The 17,627-nt window shown below is 36.2% G+C and overlaps 1 protein-coding gene across 8 annotated transcripts in view; it reads left to right on the top strand.

Moving 5' to 3' along the window:
* PIP5K1B (phosphatidylinositol-4-phosphate 5-kinase type 1 beta) overlaps positions 1-17,627 on the top strand; it is a 113,216-nt gene that overhangs the window by 61,329 nt on the left and 34,260 nt on the right. For all 8 annotated transcript variants that reach the window (XM_027446911.3, XM_027446909.3, XM_072031588.1 and 5 more), the window contains 3 exons: positions 3,593-3,710; positions 8,115-8,267; positions 10,592-10,891. In XM_027446911.3, coding sequence (XP_027302712.1) covers positions 3,593-3,710; positions 8,115-8,267; positions 10,592-10,891 — 571 coding nt within the window. The remainder of the gene's footprint in view (positions 1-3,592; positions 3,711-8,114; positions 8,268-10,591; positions 10,892-17,627) is intronic.

The following is a 17,627-nucleotide window of genomic DNA, read 5'->3' as shown; positions in this document are numbered from 1 at the left end:
TCCAAAGCTCCATTTTGTAGACTAGATTTTTTGTCAGCAAATCTCAGGTACTCTTCTTGATGTGCTATACAGACATAGCCATACCCTGGGAACTACCTAGCCTGATTAGAAATTATAATATGAAGTGCGTTGCACATATTCTTTTATCCAACAAGAGTGAAATGCACATGAATAAATGAGTGAATTCCCCAGCAAAATGCAAGGAGAAAGCACAGAATAAATCATCCTGGGAACTAATAGAGTGGGAGGTGTATTTTATTTGAGAGAAAACAAGGGAATCTTATTTTATTATTGCAATTTTTATGGTGGGTTGAGTTAATGCACCTACCTGGAGGCTTGCTTTTGCCTGCAAATAGTGTGCATAGCATCCTTATCTATTACAAGTGATTTTTGGATAGGTAGAGGATACGCTGTGAACAATTTCATGTCAAAGTAAGGTAAAGATGTATTTACATCAAGAGTGAACAGGACAGTATTGAACTGTCAGTGGAAAATGTCCTTTTGCAGGTGAGAGCAAGGACATACCTAGCCACAAGGATTTCAAAAGTTTTCATTATTTTAGGAAACTACTTGAAGTCAGGGTACTTCTTCTGTTCTGTTAAAAGCAACATTCATCCAGAAAGCTAACCAAGAAAACTTACGTTTTTGTCAAGCTTGTTTCTTACATTAGAGACAAGCTTACTATTGGCATCTTCTAATCTATTCTATTAGGCAACAAAACTGAAATTAATCAATATGATCAGCAGAAACTGTAGAGTATGATAACAAACCCTGCAGATCCTTGGTAAAAAAAGAATTTTTAGTAATTTTACAAAGAATAAAGGAATTGAACTGCTTAGTGAAATGACTACCACATCTGTAATAAAGTAAGCTTATGCTGTTAGGTACATGGAATTGTTCTTTGTGTCAGTGCTGTACAAAAGTAACTGCTGTTTTCTATTTTTTCTGGAATAAATTTCCAATTTCCATGTACTATGCATTAATAGCTCCAGAGATGGACTTTAAGAACCTTTTTTTTCTTTTTACTTGTGGTCATTTTTCTTTATACTGTGTTTAAGAAATGGCTTGGGCCCATGATATTAGCATAGAGAACATCCTATCTTTATTGCGACCCTAGTGAAGTTTCAACGATGGGACGGGCATGTTCTAGTAGAGCAAGGACATGTAATATATTTATTGCCACACTTACACAAAAGATGCCATACTTACACAAGAGTTATTGCTATAAGAAGCAGATTTATAAAGGTACGTTCTAAAAGGTAGGAGGTTTATTATAAAGTTGAGATGATAAATCTTTTGTGACAAGGATGTGATTTTTCATCAAAGAACACTTTGTTCTCTTCTTGTCTGCATCTTAAAACAATCTACTACATTTACAAATGTAGCCCCAAGTTCTCAGTATGACTATATATTTATCCTTTGTCCTCCCCATATTACAGAAAAATTCAGTGTCAATCAAAGCTTCATGTCAGGCAAGAGTGACGTACTGAAAGTAAGCAAAAAGTAAGAAAAAGCATTGGCCAGTCTTAACTGTAAGGAAAAATATCCCATTCAGCCTAGTAGCTTATTGATTTCTCTTTTTAAATATATAATGGAACTATAAAATATAAGTGGATTTGATTTTAATACCTTAGAGTTGTTATATGTTAGACTATAAAATGTGCAAATGAGTTCATTAGGACTAGGCAGCCTTCGCCAGCTCTTAACCATGTGGTTTTGCAATCAAAGAAATACCATTATAATGCCTTTGTATGCATTTTTGTTCAGCCATGGCCTTTGACATGTGATTTCCAGCCAGAAATCAAATTTTTTTCTTCATCTGTCTCCTATTCAAAAATCTAAAAGTGCATTTCTGGAGCCTGAGAAAGCTTCCTGTCCAGTTAAAACTCTTTAGTTGGCAGCAGTTCAGTTCTGGTGGATTTTGGTGTTATGCATGCAGGGGCAGCTAAATGGGTTGGGGTAAACTTCTGTTATCACATTGTTACCTGGTAGGAGACAAGTTCATAGGACAAGCCTTGATTGTACAGAACCAAAGCTTTTTAACATATTTAAAAGTTTGGGTTCTGTACAATCAATGCTTGTCCTACATGTATAGTAAGTTCATGATACATAAGTTAGTCTTTGTAGGACATTTACTGAGTTCATTCCTCTTCACATTTATGTGAATCCCTGGAGTCTTTTTCCTTTGAATTCATTGTATATTCCTGTTGCTAAGCATATAGGTACATAATGCATCTCTGAATAATTTAATTAGGGTAAATGAAATGGATAAAGCATTGTCAGAGGAGCTTATTTTGGCCACCATGTCCAGTATTATGGATTTTATTCTCAATTATTTATAAACTTGTGTAGAGTGACCAAGCTATATCTTAATTCTGTTCTTGCTTGCGTTGAAATCATAGTATAGAATATTATTCCTCTGTTTAAAGCCTTTTTAAAATTTCCTGCATTAAGAAATCCACAGGCGGTTTTTAATTTTTTTTTCCTTCTGGCAACATCTTCATGCCTTTTTCTTCAGCTTAAATAGCATAGTGTTCATCTAAAGAATCATACAACTGCAACCTAAACACACAGTGAAAGTGTAGTATAAAACAAGGAAAAGATTTAAGAGAGGGCTACATTCTTCTCATGTCTTTCTTTAAGAAAGACTGTCTGCCAGATTGGTCACCACAGTAGTCTTTCTCTATGCCTCGTCTATCTTGAATCTGTATCTTGTGTGTAACTGCATGCCATTTTCCAGAATTCCCCACAATGTGCACAACCTGTGTTCTAATTTAACTGAGCATGAAAGCTAGTGGTGGTTTAGACTGAGGCAAGAAAATGTGATGTCACAGGCAAATAAACAAAAAAAAAAAACAAACACTTTAAGGTTACCAACTCCAGTATGTATTTCCAATCTTGTATTGCACTAGCAAGGAAGAAAGAGGTACCATAACTGTAATTAACCTGCAGAAGAAATTAATGCTGCGGATGGAGATTCATAAATAAGGCTGAGCTAGTCAAAGCCTGCTGGCACCAAAACAAGACCAGTAGACCTGCTTCCTTAGCACTGCTCTGGCAACACAGTGTTGTCCTCTTTGTTGTGCTTTAGTATTCTTTTGTACTGTCTCATTTTTAGTATCTTTTCATCTGTTTTGCATTTTTAGTGTCTTCTGTATCTGTATGACTCTCCTGTGAACCAGTTCAGGTCACCAAGCTATGTTTTTCTGGGTTAACTTCCAAGCTTTTTGGAAGGCCTTACATGAAATGGGGTGACCCTTTCTGTGTTAGTAAGCTATTGGACTGGCTTACCCTGGAGAGATGTGTGAAGTTGTAGCAGTAGCTTAAACATGATCTTTGTGAATGTGGAAATGATGGTGAAAAGACTAATGACTTGAAGGAGAGAAAAAGGAATTTGCTGGCAATACTTTGCCTCTTGTGGTTGTTTGTATTACATTGATGAGTGGTGATACATAAATGCACATTTGTCTGTTCATGACTCTTGTCTAGCAAGGTCAATGATTGAGATAGCTTTACATTTAAGGATGAGATTTACAGAATGTTGCTATAAATTGCTAAATAATAACTGGGTTTGTTTTATTTTCATTTTCAGTGAAGGGAGCAATCTCACCCCTGCTCATCATTATCCTGACTTCAGATTTAAGACATACGCACCTCTTGCCTTCCGATATTTCAGAGAACTTTTTGGTATCAAGCCCGATGATTATTTGGTAAGAGCTTGCAGTTTTCCTATGAGTTACGAATAATTATAATGTATACTCATTTTGTACTGACAGGAGGAGGATGCTTTAATGGTGCATAAATAGGTATAGATTCTGTGTGTAGTGTTTAATAATTAGTGAACATCTTTAGAGATTTACAAAAGTCTTAATTCTTCTTCTTTGAGAAGATTCCTGGAGGGAAAAAAAAAAGCCTTGTTAATTGACTAGAGTAACTTGAGTAATACTGTTCATTCAGGTCACTGTTTCTGGAGAAGTTATAATCAGTACTTGTGTGCAAGTGCTATTCTGTTATTTAACTTATTCACTCCATTAAATACATGCTTGTCTGCAAACATTCCCATCTAGCCTTGAGAAAAGTGTGATGAGGGCCTGAGAAAGAAATATTCTAGTGTTTTCTTTTTTCCAGTATCGGTATACTTTGAAGACTTATTCCTCCTTGCTGTTCAGCTGCTTACATGAGAAAAATATTTAGTGTTGTCATAAGAGCAGGCTTTAGTTGGTGGCATTAGATTGTGCACTGCCAGGATCCACTTATGTTGCTTCTCCCGTATTTCTGCTTTTCAAAGGGTATGGCTAAAGGGGACAGCTGGATTGTTTTCTAGATGTTTATCTCATGTCCATTCTGTCTCACAGTAGTCCACCCAACAAATCAGAGTCCCCATACACGTTAGCAGTTTTGTGCATCAGTTTTATTGTTTTATTTTATTTACTACTTCAGAATGTGTTTTTAAATATTTTTGGTATTAATTATAAATGAGTTTCTTTAAACCAAAGGAATTTGAAATAAATGCATTAAAAAAAAAGGATTAAATAATGCTGAAATACCACTTAACATCTTACTTCACTGACTTCAGTGCGTTTGATTACATTATAATGTTTTTTTATTTTCTTTCCCCTTCGTGGACAATGAACATAAAAGCAAAGTGCAGTTGCTTTTGCTTTTATTTAGATTGAATGTGGGCGTCTGATTTTAATTCTATATCATCATGTATGGATTTTGTATTACTAGCCCTTAGAGCACTACTTATATGTAAAAGCAGATCATTCCTTTGAATTACAGATTTTAGTTGCTAGGAAATGTTGTTGGGTTGGAGTTTTATAAAGGTGTAACACATTATATTTTCTTTTATGGACCTGGAGAAAGACCAAGTATTCAGGCTGTGTTGCCAACTGCTCAAAAGGACTGCACTTAGTAGAATAAAGCTTCTGTCACCTGCAACTTCTACTACACCTAAAGAACTCTGCAGTAGTATAAATTAAAGATTACAGGAAGACCATACTTGCTATTGATAGAAATTTGTGCCACTCTGCTTAGCTACAAAATAAGTAATTCCTGATGGAAATTTCTAACTTGTTTTAGAGTCCTTTTGCTGTCTGCACAGCTTGTCACCTTGATCTGTTTCCAAAGAGAAGGAGCAACTTTTTCAGGAGAGATAGAAATGGAGAAAGCATATTTTTCAGTGGTCAAAAGTTCAATGAAGTTATCCTCCTGTCTCCATGTAGACAGTGTAGATGGGCATTTAAAAATTATTATTTACTTCTGAACTGGCATTCAATTTTGGCAGCTGTTAAGAAACTTTAGGAAGTATTTTTGATTTTTGGTGAGAGAGGAGATTTAAATTTCTCTGTACCACAGTGTGGGCACAGTGTACTTGGGTCAATGTGTCTGGGACACTTCTACTATTGCTGTATGTTCCCCTTTTCCTACCTAGGTTAAGGAAAAGCTGAGTGCAGTACTCTGGAGAGTTAACCAGTTTCAATATTAAGTGCCATCTTTTTATTTAAAATACAGAAGCATATTTTTTTCAACAAAGTTATTTTTTGAAATATAGTTAAAATTTTAGTCTGTTGTAACTGATGCAGGTTTGCTGTTATGTTTATACTTGCTCTGACACCAAGTTAGAATTCATTTTTGTTTCTGACTAAATGGGCATCATACTGCAATCAGAGCAGGTTTCAGTCCTTTGTGGTCCAGAGGCATATGTGATCAGAGGAGTTGTCATAATCATAAAACCAAGTCGTAAATCAAAAATAAAATAATAAAACAACCATTTTTGGTTTGGAACCCTTTTCCCTATTGATTGTGACTACAGTATTGCTCCCAGAAGCACGTGTCAGGATCCTGGCTGAACAATCCCACTTGTTTTAGTGAAATCTGAATCTGTCTGTCATGCAGTGACCACAATTAGCTTTCAGTATCTAAAATCTTGTCTCTAACTTTACAGTAATAATATGCAAACTGATTGTCCAACTGGGGCTGATGAGAAAGTAAAGTTAAATAAAGGAGAGGATAAATTACAGAAAGTAGAAGAAGCTTTACATGGTTAATTTGGAACGACAGAACTCAAAGATTTACAATTTTAACTTTGGCAAAGAGGTTGAGCTCTAATGCACTGTAAGAATCGGACTGAATGGCAAAAATCAATGCATTAGAACAACTTACAGAAGGAAATAGAGACCTTGAGTTGGAAACTTTATAGAGCACTGACATTTTATAAAGGAACTTTTTGATTATGAAGTCCCTATGTGCTGTGGTTTGAAGGATTATGTTACTATTCATTTTTAATTTCATTTACTCTCTAGCACTTCCAGTTGCAAAACTAGGTGGGCTCTTTGTTTGGTGTGTAGATTTTAATTTTATAGGAATGAACTAAACCATAAAATGACCAGCGGACAGTATAGGTTAGTAATTCTTGCCTATGCTAAACAGTGTTGTTGAGCTTTAATGTTTAAGATAATTGGTTTCAAATGCATGCAACAATGAAAGTTGTTAAAGAAGCTTTTTATATCTTGGCAAGAAAAACTCAGATTGTTATGCAATTGCTGTTTCTCTCTGAAAGCTTGTGGCAGTGTGGACCAGTAACGCTGTTCTATCCTTAGATTCCTGCAATGCTAGGATAAATAGGAAAGATCTCTATTATGAACTGGCATTATGAACTACAGAAGCAGAGAGAGGAACTGGCAAAAAAATTATTGCATGCAAAAGTTTTAAAAATCCCAAGCGTGGGAAAAGACTCAGCTAGAGCCACTATAAGAAAATGCATAAAGGAGTACTTTGAGTACATAGAAAGCGTGCTTCCTTAGATCAAGGTTGTGTTGTTTTTTTCTTTAAAAAAAAAAAAAAAAAAAAAAAAACACATGCTTGTTACTTTTTTGTGGGTCAATTTTCTTTGCTATCACAACTATCAGAAATCACAGGACAGATTCTGGATTATATTTAATGAAAGCCATTTTCAGCAAACAGAACTGGTTAGTAAGTTGTTTTTTTCCCATGGAAGTGCTCAACTCATCTCAGGCACTGACTCAATACACCAGGTATTTGTTACTGAAACAGTTACTCGTTTTGTTCTGATAAGAACAGGAGATCTACTGCTCTGCAAAGAATAATTACCTGGTGCTTACATTGCTCACAACAGGGCCTGTATAATTTTGTTTCTTTCAGAGACTGAAATCTTAAATTACTGGACTGTGTGCTAAATCTCCAAGTGTGTAAAGCTGCTGATATATAACAGAGGAAAAGACTGTGTGAATCAAAGTTTAATGTTATATTTTAAATAAACTCTGAAGTTTAATATAAACAGATTTTTCTATGGTTTTGGAGCTAAATATCTCTTTGCCACTTAGCTTGAACGGAACATGAAGTGTGAATTAATGGAGATCTAATAAATGAACATGAGCCTCTGTGTGAGGTCTGGGTCTACTAGGAAAGAACAGTCCTCAGTTACTTTTTCCTCCTTAATGGGATCATAAATATTACTGTCTCCCTGTAGAAGAGAGCCTGTCTAAACATCCAAAGTAATGGTCCTCCAAAAAGCAATTTTTTGTACTTGCTGACATCTAGTTTTCCTGTTTCAAGCAGGCAAGTAATCAGAAAACTACATTCTCAGTTTTACTGAGATTATTATGTTAATGGTGTCAGCCCTAGCTGCACAGAATAGGACTTGCCTACTTTTATTAAGTTCAATACCTGTACTTCCTGTGGCTTTTTGTAATGTACTTCCCACACGTGTTTCATAAACAGATGTGAAACATAAATGGTTTCAAAGAAAATGTCATCTTAGGGCTTCTGCATTTGCAGTGCTGATGGCGTGGGGATGGATTGTTTCCACCTCACTCGCTCACTTCACTCCTGTAAGAATTCATCTGGTGCAGTGAGACATGGAAAGGGACTGTATGCTTAGCTTACAGCTGCTTCTTCCACAGCTGTGCAGCATGTCCTCAAACAAATTACTGTGACCCAGCCTGCTGTACAGTGGCTTTGTTGCAGTTGAAGCCCAAAGGATAGAGCTCCCCAATTTTCCCATGTGTATTTGCACCTGCAATTATTTGTATTAAGCTTGTGTATAAGTAGTGCATGGATTGGCAATGAAAAACTTTTTTTATTTCTTCCAGTATTCAATCTGCAGTGAGCCTTTAATTGAATTATCCAATCCAGGTGCCAGTGGGTCCTTATTTTTTGTAACTAGTGATGATGAGTTCATCATCAAAACAGTTCAACACAAAGAGGCTGAGTTTCTTCAGAAGCTCTTGCCAGGTTATTATATGGTAAGTAATTGAAGACTTTTTCTATCTTTATAAATCATTACCTGTATTTTTCCAGTTTCACTTCACACTTCTAAAGATTCAGTTTCATTTGATGTCTTCTAACCTTTCAGTAACTTTATCCATATTTTTCATGTATTTTTGACACTCTTACCTTTTGACTTTGTACTCCCTCATCCATCAGAAAGAATAGATATAAATCAAGAATAAATTTAAGATTACAGTTGTTCTTTAGCATTCAAGATGAAGCAGAATATCATCGTCTGACTTGATACCAAACTTTGCTTATAATAAGTTAGTAATCAAAAAAAGTTTCCTAAACTTCTAATTCAACTTTTTTCTCCATTTTGTGTTTGTCTACCCTCTGCATTTCACTCAGAGTGGATAAAGAAACTAGACCGGTCAGTTTCACTTTTGTTTCCAGACTGCTTCAATTTCTCATGTATTAAACCAGTGATGTTAAAAATATTCTTATCAATATAAGTTGTTCAGAACTTAATTTTAAAGTAGAGTGTTTTTTGAGGGCTAATGCTAAGTTGATTGTCTTGGTTTATGTGCATCAGGTATCAGAAAGGGAGACCATAAATCCCAAATAAATGTAACTAAGTTCTTTTTTTTTTTTTAAATAAGGCCACTCAATGTACATGTAAACAGAGATTCTTCTGGGCAGTAGACAGGACTTTGAAGTATTAGGCTTTTTACTGTTGGCCTGATTTTCTTTACTTTCTATACTTTCTTAAGTAAACACTTGAAAAGTTACCCTCTCACTTGCACTAAAAATGAGGAATATCATTACTACAGTAAGTTGGATTCAGTGTTCGTTTAAAAAATTTAATGCACTGACAGCATCAAAAAGAAAAAAGATGGCAGGTACTTTTGTTCATAATCACAATAATCATCTCAGCATAAGGTTGAATTGATCATTATTACAAGTAAATGTAAGACCACTTTTTTTTCTTAAGATCTTTATTCTCAATGTTAACATATGCAGGGGTTTCCAAAGGGTAAAAGCTTAATCACTGAGATTGTTTCCTATGACAGTGCTTTGTTCCTGTAGCTGTATGTTGTGACTTAGTAATAATGCACAACCTGAAGTAGTTTTTCCCCTTTCTTGGTTTTCATGCCAAAAACTGAGAGTAGTTACATTCAGAAGGATGGGTTTTTGCTCTCAGATATCTCTCTTGCCATCTTCTAGTTATTTTTTAACTTGTTGTGGAATTTGGGTAATTTCACACCTATTCTGATGGTCAGTCATGATTCTGTTATGACCTCAGACTCATGTGAGACAACCTGGTCATTTGGCACTCACCCTCATTGTGAAATGTATGGAGACAGGGTTTCTGTTTTTCAGAATCCAGGTCAAAGCAATGAGAACTTTACTTGACCTAAACTTCTTCCAGCAGGTGGATGCAAAGGTTGTTCAGGTCAGAATAATAAATTAAATCTTTGGGATATGTTTAGGTTTCTCCCAGTCTGTGCCTTCGTGGGACATGGAAAAGTAAAATCTGGTATACAAACAGAATCAGAGATTCAGTTATATTTTTCAGGACTGTGCATGGCAGGGAGTATGATTGTAGCAGTTTACAGTAGATTGGAACCACCTGGCAAGAAACAGTGTGCAGTAGTATCAGAATCCTTTCTTTTCCTGCAAGACTTCTATTTACCCTTCACCTAGAAGCTAGAGAGCTTCACCTAAGTTCTCTATAGGTACCTTAAAGGAGGCTGTAGCGAGGTGGGGTTGGTCTATTCTCCCACGTGCCTGGTGACAGGACGAGGGGGAATGGGCTAAAGTTGCACCAGGGGAGGTTTAGGTTGGATATTAAGAAGAACTTCTTTACTGAAAGGGTTGTTTGGCACTGGAATGGGCTGCCCAGGGAAGTGTTTGGGTCACCATCCCTGGTCTTTAAAAGATGTTTAGATGTGGAGCTTAATGATATGCTTTAGTGGAGGAGTGGTTTGTGTTAAGTCAGAGGTTGGACTCAGTGATCTTGGAGGTCTCTTCCAGCCTAGACAATTCTGTGATTCACACTGAAAAAGACAGCCTGAGTATGTGGTGCTCTGGGCTTCACAGTAGATTTGATCTATGATAGACCTCTCTTTCAGTTTCAATTCAGAGTATTTACGTTCTTGTGTTTATACTAGCTTTCTGAAATTTGGGCCCACAAAGAAAATAAATTGGTCAAAGGAACTATACTGAATAGGGAAACATGCTTTTTTTTTTTTTTTTTTTTTGCTATTTGTTAATGTCCTTTGGCATAAAAATTACATTCTCAAGCATGTAAGTTTCTTTAAAGTAAACATACTTAACAATATCTCTTCTGTTCTAGAACCTGAACCAGAATCCAAGGACTCTCCTACCCAAATTTTATGGGCTGTACTGCGTTCAGTCAGGAGGCATTAATATTCGAATTGTTGTAATGAACAATGTTTTGCCACGAGCCTTGAAAATGCATTTCACATACGACTTGAAAGGCTCCACATATAAAAGGAGAGCATCAAGAAAAGAGAGAGAGAAGTCCAACCCAACGTTCAAAGACTTGGATTTCTTGCAAGACATGCATGAAGGGTTGTATTTTGACTCTGAAACTCACAGCGCATTAATGAAAACGCTACAGCGGGATTGTCGAGTGAGTAAAAATATTAAGTATTTAAATTTTTGTGCTCACATCTGTTCTACACTTACTTCAGCAAAACAAGGAACAAGACATGGCTCTCTGTGCTGTTTAACCTCCAAGCCCCTTTCCATGCAATTTAACTAGAAAAATTATGGCTGTCAAAACAGTGATCAAGACTGTATTTTACTTATCTAAAATCTATTAATGGAAATACAGATTAATCTGGGGAAGTAGTTCTGTATAACTTATTATTTTATTTTCCATTAATTTGGAGATTTTAATGATTTTTTTTTCTGATGCACAGCAACAGTAGAACTGTTCTGCTGTATGACAGAAGTGTATTTAGAGCTACAAGCTCTGTACTGCTTTGGTAAGCCTGTCTCTTTGTTAGTGGATAGGATCTAGCAAACTGAATGGGGAAGGGTTGTCTTGTGTCAGCAGTCTTAGTTCTAGAGCAAAGTAATTTCTTCCCAAGTTGAAAGGTAGTGCTTGATGTCTACATAGGCTTTTTGAGGCACAAGAGGACATCTGCTATTATCCTTTGGGAGGACCTTGGTGAATTAAATCAGTATCTCTTGTAGACAGAATAGTTTTTTAAATTGCGTTGTTTTTTTTTCCTGTAGCAAAGGTAATAAAATACAAAGTAAGAAAAAAGGGGAGATATCCAGGTCTCTCAGGGATTCACAAGATTTAAAGGGGCATGTGGAAAGAAAATCCAGCTCTGTTTAAGTGAATCCTAACAGCATATTTTGGTGATAAAACAGCAGAATGGGTAGAGCTTAGGGATATGGTTTAGTGGGGACTGTTAGCGTTAGGTCAGAGGTTGAACTCGATGATCTTGAGGTCTCTTCCAACCTAGAAATTCTGTAATTCTGTGATTCTGTGATTGAACTTGTTACACTGAAGGAGCATCCTGAACATCAGTTTGTTGTTCACTGCCACCTGTGGTGTAAGATGGGAAGCATTTTTGCACGAGTAGTACTTTTTGCTTAATACAGAAGTCTGCAATGTCTTGTGCTTGGTTTGTAAAGCTGGGCGACCTAACATTCAACTGCATATTCAGCATTTATCTAACAACATCAGGTGTTGTTCTTTCTGCAGCCTCTTGCAGTGAGCACTTCCTAAGCTCCTGCCACATGTGATAATGCAGAGTGCATCAGTAGTTCACATCTGGGGATTTGGACACCCGTTTGCCCATTCTCCCCAACTTGTCAAATGTTACTTATGGAGTGAAAGCATGGGAGGTAATCTATTGTGTGGAAAATAAAGAATCTAGAAGAGGGAATGTGATTGAAAAGTACAAGCAAGAATCAATCATTTAACTGTTGCATATAAAGGAGGACTCTTACAGCTTCTTGGTTAGAAAGTATTTGTAAAATCTTGCCATGTGTTAGAGTGCTGAACTAAGCATCAGCTTTTTCACTGTGTGCAGTCTTAACTCAAAAGTTAGCCTGAGGTTCTTAAAGGCACAACTAAATGTTACTGTTATAAAAGGAAAGAAAATTATCTTTAAATAGTGTGTATGCATGAATACATACATCTATATGCTATATATAGCATTTGTGTGTACATATATACTGAATGTTTTATATATATATATATATATGTAAGTTAATCCAACTTCTATTTTCTATTTAAGAAGCCCTACTCTGTATTATAAAACAAAGGGAGCATATTTTACATAGCTGAATTTGCTTAACAAATGGGGTTGGATCTGCCTGCCTGCCTTGTACTGCTGTCTTTAGCAAGTTTAGAAGCACTCTGTCCATTTCAATAAAAGTCTTGCCACTGCTTTTTTCTGCCTACATGATATTTGGATGGCTATTTAGCACAAGTTATAACTGACCTAGTTTTTCATAGCTTCAAAATTTTAAGTAATCTCTCCTTTTCCTTGTACTTCAAAGCAAGAAAGTTAGTGTAAACGCTAGAATTAAAAATTCATTAAAGGGAAGAAATTATTGATCTTTCCAGTATTTCAGCACTCAGTCGTCATCATCTCTGTTGCTTAAGTTTAGGCTGTATTTTCACATTCAAATTTACAATCAGAATAAGTAAGCGATGCTTTTTATTCTTGCTTCTTTAATATAAACATCCCCAGCTGGTAACTCCTTTTCTCCTTGTGCCCCATCACTAAGCAGGAGTCCTGGCAGACCTTTCTGATGGCAACAAAAAAAGGTGATGAGGGTCTGCTGTCACTGTATCACCCACCCCATGCTGCAACAAGCCTGCATTCTCCTTGGTCAGCCTTTTAGTGCTGATGGAGCCATAGAAGCTCTTCTTGCTTTCCCTGACATCCCTTGCATGTCTCCCTTCTAGCTGATTTTTGGTTTCACTGACAATACTTGCTGACCCTACAAGCCCAGGCAGTATATCTCAATTCCTCCTTTGTAGCCTATCCATTTTCCCCATCCTGTGTACTACCTTTTCACATTCAAGTCACGCTGTGGTTTCCTTGCTTAGCCAGGCTGGCCTCACGATACATCTCCTCAGCTGGGCTGCTGGAAGACCCTGAGCTCAGTACCCCGAGATTGCACAAGCAGATAAGGGACTGGTGGGACATGGCTGAGTATTAGCTGTCATGTGTCACAGCTCTGTACCTTTTTTGAGGCGATGTGTGACCTGTCCACTTAGAGGACGGAGCTGAGGGGCTTGTAGTGATCTGCCACCGGCTGCTGCTTCCAGCATCCACACCAGATTCTCTACTTTGGGGTAAGTGCAGGTTGACAGTGTTTTCCATCCAGCTCCTGCATCCTCTGCTTGTCATGTTCACACTCAAGGTGGTAGGATCTGAAAGCTTCACTACATACTTTTTTGCACTATTCGCAGCATATCTAAATGAAGAATTACAACATTTTAGTGTTCATAAGGATGTAACATTCTTCAGTTTATCGTACAATACAATTCATACAACTGAAAATTTGAACTCACTTTCAAATTTCAGACTATCATGGAAACTTCGTATAGCTATCATATTCTTGTGAGCAGGCACTATCATAGCTACTGGGGGCAGGGCAGCCAAGTGGTATTAGTAATAAATGTTTTACTGGCTTGAACACCTTTATTGAAAATGTTATATTTAAAGCCTTATCCACTTCAGAGTGCTTTAAAGCCAATGTGCCTGTATTTTGTACAATGGCAAACACTGAGAGCATTGAAAGGCAGTGATTTAAACTATCTTTCTAACTATTCTACTATTAATCTGTATTTTATTTTAGCAATACTGCTGTAGTTAATCTGATCATTGTGTAACATTATTAAAAAAAAAAAAAGGCAGAATCTCCAATTTCCAAGTAAAATTCTTGTCTTACAAATAACAGAAGCTGTTCCATTCATGAATGAAAGAAAAGCTTTATCACTCATAAGCGAATACTAAGAGAAACTAAAGTCAATAAAGGTATTAAAGACAGTTTACAGTACATTTTTATTTTTTTAAAGATAACAGAAAATTCAACTCCACATTGAATTTACTTCTCTTGTGTTTTCTTATAAACACCTAATCCCACAGAAATTCTTTCTGTGTGTAGTAATACTTAAATATGGATAAAAGCTAAGCTATGTCACTAATTGTACTTTTAGGTAAAAGTAACATGAGCATGACTTGGTTTGTATGAGAAAGGTTAGAAGTGAATTAGAGAAAGGTTAGAAGTGAATTAATACTAGTATTTTATTTTTCATAAGTGTTACCAAATTGAAGGCATCCATTATTGTGTGCTTGATCTTTGCTAGAGCTCTTAAGCAATTTCATAAATACCAATTACCTCTCTTCTGGACAGAAAGCATAGGAGAAGACACCAGGACTGTCCTTTGGTACAGGGAATTCACAGTCCAAACACACAAATAACAAAGGTAGTCTTTTGATGTTCACATATAAAAATTAGGACTGTTATAGATATACATGCCAAAATTACTGTAGGAAAGGTTCACTAGAACATCTTATTAGGATTTGGTCCACCCTTAATTTCTTCCCTGTAGACCCTTAAAATGCAGAAAAACTATAGAACTAGTAATTGTTCATCAAAATGAAAAAAGAAGGAAGCACCTTTAAAAATTGGCACTGTCATGATTATGCAGAGAGATTCTTTTACAAACTCATATAGTAACCTAACAAAGCACATTAGTGTAACTTTAAACAGTAAACATCAATGTTAGGAGAACAGGTGTTTACAGGATTTTCTTCTTGTAAATCTTTGTTGTATATATGCGAGCATGTGAAGCATGTTCTTGAATGTCAACTGCTCACATGCAGGAATTTGGGGTATTCTATTAAAAATAGCCTGGTGGCATTTTCCCTTTCCATCTACTGCTGAATCCAAGAGAAAATTGAAAAGGGCTAGTAAGGGTTTATGTAAATGTAGTCTGCTGTAGTAACTGGACAAATTGAAAAAAATCTTACAAATAGTATTCCTTTTCCTCTTTACTTTGCTGTTAATGTCTGCTCAGTAAGATGTTTATCTCTATGTGCTCTCATAACCTCTTTTCATCAGAAAGTATGTTGTTCCCTGTGTTTCTCCTTCCTCTTGCATAACACTTTTTGATGTATATAAATATTGTAGATGGAAATAGTGTCTATGCAAATTGAACTGTGTTTATTTATTATAAGGTTTGGGATATAATTCCCTGGAGAAATTGCAAATACATGATATTCTGAAAACTGAAGTTAAGATTTATTCTCCAATTACTAAAAGAAAAAATGGGGGGGAGGGGAGTGAGACAATTTATAAGAGCACTAGTGATCTTCATTTGTTAAGGACTTTTTCTTAATGAAGCATATTGCATGATATGCTATATGCTGTAAACTCAATGCCTATGAACTCAAACCTTGGTCTTCTCTCAGACCTTAGAGACATTAAGGACACCTATCACATTCATAGCTACATTGACAAAAGTTATTTTGCACAAATAGATAAGCCAGCTCACTGTAAGACTAAGGGGTTTTGTGTGGCATTAAGTGATTAGATTTTCTGTTTCAGCAGGAAGAAACTTTTTCAAGTTATCAATTGAAGTGCTTAATGACTTATGAATAGGCAAATTATGTGTGGAGATATTTCATATTTTATTATTTTTCACTGGGGATAGCTCTTCCAAATTCATGAGGCTGGAAGAATAACTTTTTTCCCCTCTGTAAATTAGGTATATTAAGAGTGAGATTCAAGTAATCTTTACCTTCTTCACTCCTCTATTTAAGAAGTCATACTACAGATGAGGAAACAAAAACCTTTCCTGATATATGAAGATTGAGACAGTGTTCCCTCTGTGGAATAGTCCTTAATTTCTATACCATATTTTTGCATATTTTTTTAAAAAGATAATGTCGTGGTTTAACCCGGCCGGCAGCTAAACACCACGCAGCCGTTCGCTCACCCTCCCCCCTCCCTCTCTGGGGCGGGGGAGAGAAATGGAAAGTGAAGCCCGTGAGTTGAGATAAAGACAGTTTAATAAGACAGGAAAATAATAATAACAAAAATAATAATAACAAAAATAATAATAATAATACAATGGTGATAATAGGAAAGTAATAATAATATGTACAAACAAGTGATGCACAATGCAATTGCTCACCACTCGCTGACCGATGCCCAGCCTAACCCCGAGCAGTCCGGCCCCCTCCCCCCGGTTAGCCACCCGTATATATTGTTTAGCATGACATCAGATGGTATGGAATACCCCTTTGGCTAGTTTGGGTCACCTGTCCTGGGTCTGTCCCCTCCCAGCTCTTACTGCACCCCCAGCCTGCCCGTTGGCAGGACAGAGCAAGAGGCTGAGATGTCCTTGGCTTAGTATAAGCACTGCTCTGCAACAATTAAAGCATCGGGGTGTTATCAGCACTCTTCTCATCCTAAGCCAAAACACAGCATTCCACCAGCTACTAGGAAGAAAATTAATTCTAACTGAAACCAGGACAGATAACTAAGTGCCTTATAGGAGTTATGTGAATATTATTTAGCTAGTATCACCATGCTATCTGGAAAACTAGATTTTCTGAATGCCATTTTTGGATGGTAGCAATGAAGGTTCAAGTCATCTTTCTATCTCATTGCCTAATATTTTTCAATATGTAAGGGTCAAAATACATTGCTGCCAATTGCAAACCTAATGACTGAGTGCAGCTTTTTATAATAACTTTCTCTTCTGATAATTTTAAGTGGAAATTGAGCCTACTTATTCCAAAATTGCCTTTTACCAAAAATATTTTTGTGGTGTGATGTAACACCATTGTGTTTCTGTTTGTTTTTCTTTTTTTTTCTTCAAACATTCAGTAACAATGGTCGGAAATGATCCGATTGCTGGAAAAGCAACAGGCATAGTTTTTTAGGGATGCTCTCTACATTGATAAGAATTTTATGCAAGTTTTAGAGAATGTTCTAAACAAATATGTTATTACCTATTTTTCATTTGTAAGTTAATATTAGATTAATATATTAATATCTGCATTGTAAAAAATCATCTACAGTGACAGTTATTCCAGTTTTGTGGCTTTTAATTTCAGAAAAATATTTCAAAAGGTTTTTGCTAGTGACAGTTGAATGGCTTTTTAAAGTCTACATATTTCCTTTATCACATAAACAAATATAGAATCATTAAGGTTGGAAAAGACCTCCAAGATCATCTGGTCCAACCTTCCCCTATTAGTAACCTAACAAAGAAGCATATAAAGACAAGGAACTTGAGAGTTGAGGGACAAGGAGGGTCTTACTTCTTAAGTTTCTGATCCAGCTATTACTTTTATCACTGCAGTTTTAATGAGTTG

The sequence above is a fragment of the Anas platyrhynchos genome, chromosome Z (assembly GCF_047663525.1).
Source record: "Anas platyrhynchos isolate ZD024472 breed Pekin duck chromosome Z, IASCAAS_PekinDuck_T2T, whole genome shotgun sequence".
NCBI classification, from domain to species: Eukaryota; Metazoa; Chordata; class Aves; order Anseriformes; family Anatidae; genus Anas; species Anas platyrhynchos.
Note: the sequence above shows the minus strand (reverse complement) of the source record. Positions and strands in the feature narration are given on the sequence as shown.